The 12,631-nt window shown below is 39.8% G+C and overlaps 1 protein-coding gene across 1 annotated transcript in view; it reads right to left on the bottom strand.

Annotated features, from left to right (window-relative positions):
- Positions 1-12,631, bottom strand: part of LOC134676301 (insulin-degrading enzyme) — a 55,319-nt gene that overhangs the window by 28,533 nt on the left and 14,155 nt on the right. Inside the window, exons 7-15 of the mRNA XM_063534676.1 lie at positions 12,393-12,515; positions 10,304-10,506; positions 9,359-9,444; positions 6,891-7,005; positions 5,337-5,474; positions 4,910-5,031; positions 2,429-2,513; positions 1,877-2,005; positions 1,629-1,711 (exon numbers count right to left, since the gene is read on the bottom strand). Coding sequence (XP_063390746.1) covers positions 1,629-1,711; positions 1,877-2,005; positions 2,429-2,513; positions 4,910-5,031; positions 5,337-5,474; positions 6,891-7,005; positions 9,359-9,444; positions 10,304-10,506; positions 12,393-12,515 — 1,084 coding nt within the window. The remainder of the gene's footprint in view (positions 1-1,628; positions 1,712-1,876; positions 2,006-2,428; positions 2,514-4,909; positions 5,032-5,336; positions 5,475-6,890; positions 7,006-9,358; positions 9,445-10,303; positions 10,507-12,392; positions 12,516-12,631) is intronic.

Genomic DNA, 12,631 nt, shown 5'->3' with positions numbered 1-12,631 from the left:
TGAGATACAGCCTGGTGACAGACGGACGGGCGGACGGACGGACGGACGGACGGACGGACGGACAGCGAAGTCTTAGTAATAGGGTCCCGTTTTACCCTTTGGGTACGGAACCCTAAAAAACAAACTATAGTAATAATTGTGTTTTTCATTCATAGACAAAATCCATTATTTTTAACCACAGGAAATTTTATACACTTCTTTTTAGGGTTCCGTACCCAAAGGGTAAAACGGGACCCTATTACTAAGACTTCGCTGTCCGTCCGTCTGTCACCAGGCTGTATCTCACGAACCGTAATAGCTAGACAGTTGAAATTTTCACAGATGATGTATTTCTGTTGCCGCTATAACAACAAATACTAAAAACAGAATAAAATAAAGATTTGAATGGGGCTCCCATACAACAAACGTGATTTTTGACCAAAGTTAAGCAACGTCGGGAGTGGTCAGTACTTGGATGGGTGACCGTTTTTTTTTGCTTTTTTTTGTTTTTTTTTTTGCATTATGGCACGGAACCCTTCGTGCGCGAGTCCGACTCGCACTTGCCCGGTTTTTATTGCAGTGAGGATGTCCTGATTGTAAAAATCAGAGAGATTAGGAAGAGTATAATTTCTAATTATCTTTGTAAAAATAAAAGAATACGTGTAGCCCATACTTAATAATCGATTTATGATAATAAGAAAAATTTAATAAAAATAAAAAAACAATACGAAATTTAGGTGTAACAAAAATGCAAAAAGTTATGTTCTAGCATACAATGACTGGGGATCGAACCGGGAATCTTCCGTTTGCAAGCAAAAAAGCGACTGTTTGTATAACACGCCATGATAGTTCTTAGCTAAGCTGACGAACTTCTCGCTTAGGTCATTTAACTACCTGTCAAATATCAGTGTCAACAAAATTGCACTAAACATGACGGCACTCCAAATTCGAGCCGTGGTCAGCCCGGCAACGTCGGAAATGGTATGGCAACGTCGCGAATGTATCTGTACACGACATTTGTGACACACACATACGTAAAATTGATGAAAAGTTAACTATGATTTTTGCATGATTTCTGTATGAAACATTGTTTTCCTGTTAATTTCGCGCAAACGAATATTCGAAAGAAGATAAATGCGGAAATATTTGTGTACTAATAGTGTGTAGTTACTTAATGAGCTTTGATTGAATTTTGTATGAAAAGCGAACCACCTTAAGCTTAGCGGTCTTGACACCTACATCTACAACTCGAGTTCTGGAGCGCAGTTCCGTGTTTCTGATTCAATCAGTCCTGCGAACACCCAGTATACTGCGCTCCATCGCTCGCTGGCAAACCTTGAGTTTGGACTTCAAAGCCTCAGTCAATGACCATGTCTGAGCACCATAGGTTAGGATAGGCAGGATACACATGTCGATGAGTTTGCGCTTGAGACACAGGGGAAGGTCACCCTTCAGTAGGGCCTTCATGGACCAGAAGCGCTCTTCCAGGCGTTGTCAATACGTCTATTGACCTCTTTTTGTTATTGCATTTCATTTTTCGCATGTAATTAGCGGTTTGGTTTCACAAAAGATAACAATGCCATTTATGGGCAGGTAACCTGTACCCTGTGTGTAAGTGAATCTCTCCTCTCAAATGAAATATTCCTTACCTGACCAAATCAAAAGTTAGGAAAGCCTTGGGCAACCGGAATTCGTTGTCTTGCTTAAACCATAGTCGCATCAGTGGAGAGTCCTGGGAAAAAACAATATAGTCAATATTATGGGTGCTTTGAAAGGGGCGGCTACAGGGCCTGGGGCCTAGGGTGGCATAGACTGCAAATGCGCCACTGGGTACGGAACCCTTCTTGCGCGAGTCCGACTCGCACTTGGCCTGTATATTCTTAGATTGTTTCCTTACCCTGACCATAGAGGGCGCCACGGCGTCGCAGGTGGGATCCTTTTCCTTCTCCAGCTCTAACCGCGCAGGAATGAACTCGTTGGGGGGCGGCAGGTGCAGCGCGGGGATCGGTTTCATCGAGTTCCACTCCTTAACAACAGAAATGATAATAACTAAACATTAAACAATACAACTTTTATAATATTTTAAACTTTCGCGTAACAAAAATAAAAAAAAAGCAAAACGCTCCGACACAGATATTGGCAATATTAATCTGTATTGAAAAAAAAACATTGCTCTAGCATCAAAAACCACGGAGGAAACAGTCGAGTACGTTTGTATGGAGAAATGACCACTCCTGTTGGCTCTTAAAGAGTTTAATAACTGCCCTCCATAACAAAAAACACACATACATATATACATTTGTAAATTATCTTTGTAAATTAAGAAACTATAGGTCTATACCAAAATTAATTTGTAGCTACTAGCTAAGTTGCTCATATGTTTATTTTAAGACTGTTTGTTTCTCAATTAAAAAAAAAAAACTGTCCGACATTGGGTCTAAATGCTTACCTTGATTTTCTTAGGGTCAATGTCCTCCTGGAGATACTTGGTGCCATACCACGGCTCCACCTGCGTACACTTGTCCGCAAACACCCTGACAACATACCATAAACATATATATTATAGTATGTATTATACACGGTGTAACATTGTAACATGGCAAACCTGCATGTACAGTCACCGCGCACACTGGCCGGTTGTAAATAAAAAAACTAAGGGTATCGCCGTCTTTTGTTGTTCTTCGTAAAATTTTCCTTTGGAAATGTTGTCTGATATGGCACAATTCTGTAATTATTATTTTAATGCGACTGTATGATTATAATTAGTGATAAAGTTTAATAAGGTAAAGTTTGTATAATTGTATATATAGCATTAAGTTTAGGTTTATGTTGAAATTAAACCTAATCCAAGTCTTATTTGTACGTAATGCACGTCACTGGTTCTTGTAACGGAATAAGGCTTGGGTTAGGTTTCGACTACAAGTCTAAGAACGTACGATTGTTCCAGCCCTTTCTTCTACTTTTAAATTGAAGAGCTACTACTGTTGCTGCTTATTATTTGAATAATTGCTGCTGAAGCTTTCCTCTCTGTGGACCTTGCTGCGTGGAGCCTACATTGTTAAAGCTGATTCCTGCACCCGCAGCCACAGTTGATCGTACGGTTCGACTAAGAATGCATGGGATTCAACAACGTTAAGGCCAGTGACGATATTTATTTGGTTTAGGTTCAAGTACTGACAGAAATTAGTTTATTTTATTGTACATATTTTCATATTATATTGTTTACTGTAAAGAACCTGGTTTTCTTTTACCGCACTATCTAGCCGGTTACAACATGAGTAAACCGAAGAAATTTAACAGCGTATTCCTGATCATATTCAAAAATGTCCTATAAACTTTTTTGATATTCGCCTAGTTTCAGAGATATTAATAATTTAAAAAAAAAACAAGTTTTTATTTTTACATAGTGTAAAAGGCCTTTTTGATGGTGATGTTGCTGCTATGGAACATAGTCTAAATATCCTTATTGATAGATGTCAAAAAGTGACAAGTAACACTTTGCAAAAAGTATGTTCTACGAAAAAAAAATGTTAAAATCAATTTTAAGTGACAAGTTTGCCAATAACATTTATTTTGTATGTACAAATACATTCAAAAAATTGAAAAAAGATAACAAAAAAAAATTTTTTTTATTGGCGAAATTGACCTAAATTCATATTACATTTTTTACTTCTTTTGACCTCAGAAATGCGTGGTTAAAATTATTCGGTTTCCTCATGTTAGACCGTGTATAAATATGTGGTAGTTTATATATATTTTATTTATTTATGTAGTTTATAGTTATGTAGTCTGCTTTTTTTTTTTACTCAATAGGTATATTTCTCTCTCTGCACCAATTGTAGATATCTCTGTTTGGCCCTATGGTTGACTGGTAGAGAATGCCATTTGGCATTAAGTCCGCCATTTGTACATTGTTGTATATATTTTGTGCAATAAAGTTAAAAAAAAATAAACAATGTAATAGGGAGTAATATTCCATAACTCTGCGTAGAGGGCGTCACTAGGCCAATCACATGGCCTACCGTGAAACACGACAATCGAAAGTTCGGTTTCTGTCTCTCTATCACTCTTGCCTATTCGATCGATAGAGAGGCAGATATAGTTCTTTGTTATACAAGGGTGCGAAGTTGTATTTTACCCGTGAGTGTGGAATTGAGACACAAACAAAAGGATTCTATAGTTGGACGAAGGGGCAGAGGGCGTGCACCCAGTAGATCAGTGGTCGGCAACCTTTTAGCAGCCAAGGGTCACATAGCAGTCAACGAAGTGGTCGCGAGCCGCACTTTGTTAATGACTTTATCAGACATTGTCAATATTACATACAAAATACCATAAACATAATAATCCTCATAGACACTTCTTTAGCAACAGAGTGGTCAAAGCTTGGCACAAACTCCCAGAGGACGTAGTATCGGCCCAAAGTGTCAATGAATTTAAGAATAAACTAGACAAGCACAATGCAAACTCTACTCAACACTGAAAACTCGATTGATGGCTCTAGATACAGGGATTATCAGTTATTTCAACTGCCTGCCTGCTTCACAAATAATAATAGGTTAGGTTTTTTATAATGTGTTTATATGTATTTTTTATTGTTTTGTAAGTGTTTTTATATTTTACTTTTATATTCATATTATAAAAACCCTAGCCTAAGAAAATGATGAATAAAAAAAAAAAAAATAATAAAATAGCCAAGGAGGCTCGCGGGCCGCTGGTTGCCAACCGCTACAGTAGATGGTCAGATGTGGTCCAAAATATTACCCAGACTTCGCTCCAGGCAACGGTGCAGATGGCCAAAGATCGAGAGGCCTGGAGAGCAGTGGTAGGAAGAATAACCCATAGGAGTCACGTCCCTCAGACATGAGGTCACGACCACGAAGAAGAATGTCTATTAGAATTTTAGAATATTGTTTATTCATGTTTAACATACTTCGCAACTATACCGACTCGCACGTTCTCGGCCGTCAACATAGCTAGCAGCTCGTCTACCAGTTCAGGCTTCCATTCTGTGAGCAGGTAATACGCACTCAGGACGTCTTCCATCGGGAATTCCTGTAACAAATAATAATGTTACGTAATCTTACTTCATCATCATCATCATCAGCCTACTCTCGTCCACTGCTGGACATAGGCAGGCGCGGCTCACTCCTAGATTTCATCGCTTTGCCACAGGTAGCTAAAAGTACATCGGTTCCTCACCAATTTTGGTGGCTAGCCATAAGCCGCGCGTGCCGCTGTCGCCACCTAGCGGCCATATCTGTCCTGATGGTAACAGACGCGTTTTGTTAGAGAGTGAGTCTTCTGTATCTAGTACTATTATTTATTCTGTGGTCAGGTCCATTTTCTAAGGTACTTACATGTAAAAGGCCAACGTGTGAGGTGACCAAAGACCTGGGTTCCTGCGCGTCTTTGAAGCGGAACTCCATGGCCATGAGGTCTCGCTGCTCCTCCCACACCCAGCGCTGGGGCTCCGTCACACGGAGCATGGCTATGTACTGCCAAAAGGAAAATACATAAAAAAATATGGGTTCGAATCTCAGTAAGGGCATTTATTTGTGTGATGACACAGATATTTGTTCGTGAGTCATGGTTGTTTTCTATGTATTCAAGTATTTATATGTTATATACCGGGTGTGGCCTGTAACACGAGCAAATAATTAAAACATAGATTGTACTCCTCAAACGGTGACACTTTTAATCAACAACTTTTAAAAATTATGATGTTTTTGGACTCGCTATTTTTCATAAAAAAATAATATTATCTTCAATGGACGCCATCGCCACGCCATATCATTGTGATTGACGTTGCTTGTCACGCCTTAAACATAATAAAATTCGCAATACATTGCGTCTTAGAATAAACTTTAAAGTGTATTAAAAATCAAACCACAAGTTACTTATTTTTAAAAGTCGCTGAACAAATGTTGGTCAGTATGAGGAGTACAGCCTACAGTTTAATTTTTTGCTCATATTACAGGCCACACCCGGTATATCGTTGTCTAAGTACCCACAACACAAGCCTTCTTCAGCTTACTGTGGGACTTAGTCAATCTGTGTAAGAATGTCCTATATTATTTATTATATTTTATTTATTTAAATACAGGGTGAGAAATACACAGCGGTCATCTTGCCACCGACGTTGTATTTAAAAACAATTCTTTGCTAGGTCAGGCGCTGGTGGCCTAGCGGTAAGAGCGTGCGACTTTCAATCCGGATCCACCCGCGATCAAACCCCGGCTCGTACCAATGAGTTTTTCGGAACTTATGTACGAAATATTATTTGACATTTACCAGTTGCTTTTTAGTGAAGGAAAACATCGCGAGGAAACCGGACTAATCCCAATAAGGCCTAGTTTCCCCTCTGGGTTGGAAGGTCAGATGGCAGTCGCTTTCGTAAAAAGTACCAAACAATTCAAGTCAAGTATTCTTGTACTTATATGATACCTATGCTATAATTCTGGCTATGGCCTGGGATTAGTTGTCAAGCGGACCCCAGGCTCCCATGAGCCGTGGCAAAATGCCGGGACAACGCGAGGAAGAAGATTAGGGCTTGTGCACAAATCACAATCAAAAAAATACACGTGAGGTTGTGTGGGGGGAGGGCTTAGCCAAAAACCTCACCAAATATCACCAAGGGGGAGGGGGGTCAAAAAGTATCCGAAAACACCTCGCGCGATTTGTGCACAACCCCTTATAGCCTCGTAAGGCCCAAAGTCCTACATATAGTACTTATTCAGTTCGATGAAATTTAAATCATATTCAATTGGAACAGAGTCGCATTTGTTTTGATTAGTTCAATTTTCAAACAAAACCCAAATCAACTCTATTCCCTGCAATAAAGGTTTAAATTTCAGTGGCAAATTCTAGATTTTTCATTTGTATGACTGGGCCTTAGGAGGATATGGTCATACCTGGAATACTAGAGCAACGATGTCATCGATATGCTCAACGCCGTCCTCGGTCAGATCGACCTGCACTCCAAAAAAACCGAAGCCGCGTGCGCCGATACGTGTCCCGCCCACCAAACTATGACAATAAACACAGTTTATGTATGTATTATGTATAAACTCTTTATTGTACAAAACACAAATTTATGGCACAGGATTTGGGTTATATAGGGTGTGGCCTGTAATATGAGCAAAAAATTAAACTGTAGGCTGTACTCCTCATACTGACCAACATTTGTTCAGCGACTTTTAAAAATAACTTGTAGTTTGATTTTTAATACACTTGGAAGTTTATTCTAAGACGCAATGTATTGCGAATTTTGTTAAGTTTAAGGCGTGACAAGCAATGTCAATCACAATGATACGGCGTGGCGATGACGTCCATTGAAGGTAATATTTATTTTGTATGAGAAATAGAGAGTCTAAAAAACTTCATAATTTTTAAAAGTTTATGGACAAAAGTGTCACCGTTTGAGGAATACAATCTATGTTTTAATTATTTGCTTGTGTTATAGGCCACACCCGGTATATCAATAGGGTATTCGACTACAATACTTTATTAGACAAGCCCCGAGCAAGTTAGCTTTCAAGCGGTTGCTACATAAGTATCTGCTGAAACAAGAGTTCAAGTAGCGTCCATCATTATATATTATGAGTATGTATGAAATATGTAGTAGTATATTAATTGTACTATTACATATATATATATTAATTGTAGGACCCGGGTATGTCCTTAAACTACGTCCAGGACCCGGGTATGTCCTTAAACCACGTCCATGACCACCGGTGGACGGGCAGCAGCGTCCCTCAAATTCGGTGTACTCGACTGCGATCGCCAACCCGCCTGCCAAGCGTGACGATTATGGCATTCACCCCCCGAAAAAGGGGGAGGCCTATGTTCAGCAGTGGACGTCTTATGGCTGAGATGAGTGTGACTGTGAGTGATATTAATTGTATATATTCTAGTATTTGTATTTGTGTATTCTATATGTAGTTTATCAGAATTATTAGTTGTTCAGTTGTTTTCCATCGTTCTAATAAATTCCTCTGTTCTTGCACCATTTTTAGGGTTCCGTACCCAAAGGGTAAAACGGGACCCTATTACTAAGACTTCGCTGTCCGTCCATCCGTCCGTCTGTCACCAGGCTGTATCTCACGAACCGTGATAGCTAGACAGTTGAAATTTTCACAGATGATGTATTTCTGTTGCCGCTATAACAACAAATACTAAAAACAGAATAAAATAAAGATTTAAATGGGGCTCCCATACAACAAACGTGATTTTTGACCGAAGTTAAGCAACGTCGGGCGGGGTCAGTACTTGGATGGGTGACCGTTTTTTTTTTTTGCTTTATTTGTTTTTTTTTTGCATTATGGTACGGAACCCTTCGTGCGCGAGTCCGACTCGCACTTGCCCGGTTTTTACATGTCTCTGTTTGGCCCGATGGTTAACTGGTAGAGAATGCCATTAGGCATTAAGTCCGCCATTTGGCCATTATTTTTATGTTCTGTGCAATAAAGTTTAAATAAATAATTAAAGAATAGGTAATTTAATTGTGACGTCACATGCTACGTCACGTGCATGCTGGAATTTATATGAAACATTACATCTTGACGTCACGGTCAACTCACCTACTTTTTATATTTCTATCCGATTTATTAGATAGAACTTGTGTTCAAAAATAACTCCTATCTTTGTTTTTCTAATATTATCTGGTGCTGGTACATGCATGGTGTAAAATAATTTATTTCAAATACAGTATAGTAACCTATTATTCGGTATTTGTTGCAGATTTGTCTTGGTTCGTTTTTTTTTAGCATTAGAAATAAGGTAAACAATATTGATGTGTCTTTTAATTGAAAAACACATTTTAATAAAAATAAATTACGGCAAATATGTAACAATTATGAATCTAATACGATTATTTATATTCTTCTGCTTTCATAAGTAATAGTTACTGATTTTTAAAAAGCGTTATTCAATTAAAAGACATGTCAATATCGCTTACCTTCTTTCAAGTTCTTTCTAATGCTAAAATAAACCGGGCCAGTGCGAGTCGGACTCGCGCACGAAGTGTTCGGTACCATAATGCAAAAAAAAATAAACGGAAAAAAATGCAAAAAGAAAACGGTCACCCATCCAAGTACTGACCACGCCCGACGTTGCTTAACTTTGGTCAAAAATCACGTTTGCTGTATGGGAGCCCCACTTAAATCTTTATTTTATTATGTTTTTAGTATTTGTTGTTATAGCGGCAACAGAAATACATCATCTGTGAAAATTTCAACTGCTAGACACTATCACGGTTCGTGAGATACAGCCTGGTGACAGACGGACGGACGGACGGACAGCAGAGTCTTAGTAATAGGGTCCCGTTTTACCCTTTGGGTACGGAACCCTAAAAACGAACTATACTCTAGTTTGTACGTACCTGTTACACCATCCCCTGGCCTTCAGTTCTGCGAGCAAGCTCCCCGGGCCCTCATGTCCGAGCAGGTGCGACAGGTAGTGGCCTGGCTACGGAAACAGGCAATGACAACTGATTTATTTGAATTTTTAACAAACAGGCCCCAATTTCACCAGGGTGACAGGTGCGACAATTGTAAAACATCACTGTTGCTCACGTCACAGGCATCCATGGGCTACGGTTACCGCTTACCATCGGGCGGGCCGTATTCCTGTTTGCCACTATCATTGAATTATTAAAAAAACTTTATTATATCGGAAAAAAAACAGATATTTCTCTTGCTAAGTTTATGACAATTGTCACAAGAAACACTACAATTGTCACGAAATTCCGACATATAACTCATTTCCTGTCAAGATTCACCGACAATTCTACAAATATGTCGACTAGAACAAATAATTCTTGTTTCACAACATAATTGTAATACATACAATTGTAGCAAAATGCCTGTCATGTTTGTAAGTATTTATATAGAAAATATTTTATAACATTGTAATATGTCACCTGTCGCTTGACAATTGTCGCTCGCCATATGTCACTGACAATTGTAGCCGTGGTGGAATTGGAGCCTGGTATCTTTGAATAATTTTACGGTATAGACTCACTTGTTTTTAGTCACTCACGCGACATGTTTCGGAGAGCCTAGGTCTCCTTTCTGAAGCACTAACAGTGCGAGCAGCGTCCACGACGGCCGTGTATCGCGTACTGCGGCTCGCCGCGTCGCACGCTGCGCGCGCGCCGAGAAAACAGGTTGGGGGAGGTTTTCCGCTGTTATTGTAGCCACAGTACGCGATAGACGGGCGTCTCTCATAAGGATCTGTATACTACAACGCCGCACGCGCACGTCACGCACACGCAGCCGGTGTGCACAGGCCTTTAAGGCAAATCCTCTGGGTCTAAAACACTCACCCCGCTCTTATAATGCTTCCTAGTGTCAGGTATGGGGAAGTCGATAGACAAGTTTCTGAGATCCTTGACTGGCAGACAGTAGGCGCGCTTTCTGCGTAGCTCCGGGGGAAAAGGGTGCTCCGGCCACGACGGGGCTTCGACCGAGGTGTCCGCCACCGCTGAGAATAAGGGCACCACCATAGCTTCGAGCTCGTCTAGAGATTCTGGAAAAGAAAATAATTATTTAGAAATTTAAATCAGGCTACAGGGCCCATATTACAAATACCTTACAGACTAACATATACCGGGTGTGGCCTATAACATGAGCAAACTATTAAAACATAGATTGTACTCAAACGGTGACACTTTTGTTCAACAACTTTAAAAAATTATGAAGTATTTAGACTCCCTAATTTTCATACAAAATAAATATTATCATCAATGAACGCCATCGCCACGCCATTATCATTGTGATTGACGTTGCTTGTCACGCCTTAAACATAACAAAATTCGCAATACATTGCGTCTTAGAATAAACTTTAAAGTGTATTAAAAATCAAATTACAAGTTATTTTTAAAAGTCGCTGAACAAGTGTTGGTCAATATGAGGAGTACAGCCTACGGTTTAATTTATTGCTCATATTACAGGCCACACCAGCTATGTATATGTATTTTATAAATTTAAAACTAAAAATTATTTAGTCGACAAAACGGCGTGGCTCCATTGCATCGGCTGCTCTTGTGTCGGATTCGGCAGTTTATAACTAGACTCTGTATCTTTAAGTTATTAAATAAAAGTATAAAAATAATTTGTACATTTTCGGGTAGTTACAACATTTAAGCAACCAAATACAAATGCGCCTGGATCTGTCACTGAACGACCTGACTTTTTTTTTTTTTTTTTCTAGCCTACTTGGTGTCCCACTGCAGGGCAAAGGCCTCCCCTCGTTTTTTCCACTCGACCCTGTCATCGGCATTTTCCCACCATTTGGGGTAGAATGTGTCCAAGTCGTCCCGCCATCTCCTTTTCGGTCCCTGACCTGACCTGACCTTAACCTACATTATTTGATCGTGTAATGTTTTCATCTACCCTCAACTGGCTTAAGAAGCCATTTGAGGGTAGATTCTGTTAACTCTTTTTTAAATACCTAAAGATACAGTGGCTCTGTGAGCTGTAGATATTGTATTATTATATAATCTGAGATGTAACTATACCTTTTCCAATGACGGCTAGAGTCATGATGTTGGCAGAATACCAGGTGTCGTGGAACTTGAGAAGTTCTTTGCGGACGTCTATCCCTTTCTTACATACACTACTAGCTACATCTATCCCTCTCTACTTACCTTTCCCGATGACAGCTAGAGTCATGATGTTGGCAGAATACCAGGTGTCGTGAAACTTGAGAAGTTCTTTACGGACATCTATCCCTTTCTTACATACACTACTAGCTACATCTATCCCTGTCTACCTACCTTTCCCGATGACAGCTAGAGTCATGATGTTGGCAGAGTACCAGGTGTCGTGAAACTTCAGAAGTTCTTTGCGGACATCTATCCCTTTTTTACATACACTACTAGCTACATCTATCTCTCTCTACCTACCTTTCCCTATGACAGCTAGAGTCATGATGTTGGCAGAATACCAGGTGTCGTGAAACTTGAGTTCTTTGCGGACGTCTATCCCTTTCTTACATACATTACTAGCTACATCTCTCTCTCTCTCGTACCTACCTTTCCCGATGACAGCTAGCGTCATGATGTTGGCAGAATACCAGGTGTCATAGAACTTGAGTTCTGTGCGGACATCTATCCCTTTCTTACATACACTACTAGCTACATCTATCCCTGTCTACCTACCTTTCCCTATGACAGCTAGAGTCATGATGTTGGCAGAATACCAGGTGTCGTGAAACTTGAGTTCTTTGCGGACGTCTATCCCTTTCTTACATACATTACTAGCTACATCTCTCTCTCTCGTACCTACCTTTCCCGATGACAGCTAGAGTCATGATGTTGGCAGAATACCAGGTGTCGTGAAACATGAGTTCTTTGCGGACATCTATCTCTTTCTTACATACACTACTAGCTACATCTATCCCTGTCTACCTACCTTTCCCGATGACAGCTAGAGTCATGATATTGGCAGAATACCAGGTGTCGTGAAACTTGAGAAGTTCTTTACGGACATCTATCCCTTTCGCCTTGGGGGTGGTTTCTAGCGTCTCGCGGTTACCTGTACAAATAGTAAGTAATATTAAAATAAATAATAAATAAATATTATAGGACATTCTTACACAGATTTACTAAGTCCCACGGTAAGCTCAAGAAGGCTTGTGTTGTGGGCACTCA

The sequence above is a fragment of the Cydia fagiglandana genome, chromosome 24 (assembly GCF_963556715.1).
Source record: "Cydia fagiglandana chromosome 24, ilCydFagi1.1, whole genome shotgun sequence".
In the NCBI taxonomy this organism is placed as follows: Eukaryota; Metazoa; Arthropoda; class Insecta; order Lepidoptera; family Tortricidae; genus Cydia; species Cydia fagiglandana.
The sequence above is the reverse complement of the archived record's forward strand: the minus strand, read 5'-3'. Positions and strand labels throughout refer to the sequence as shown.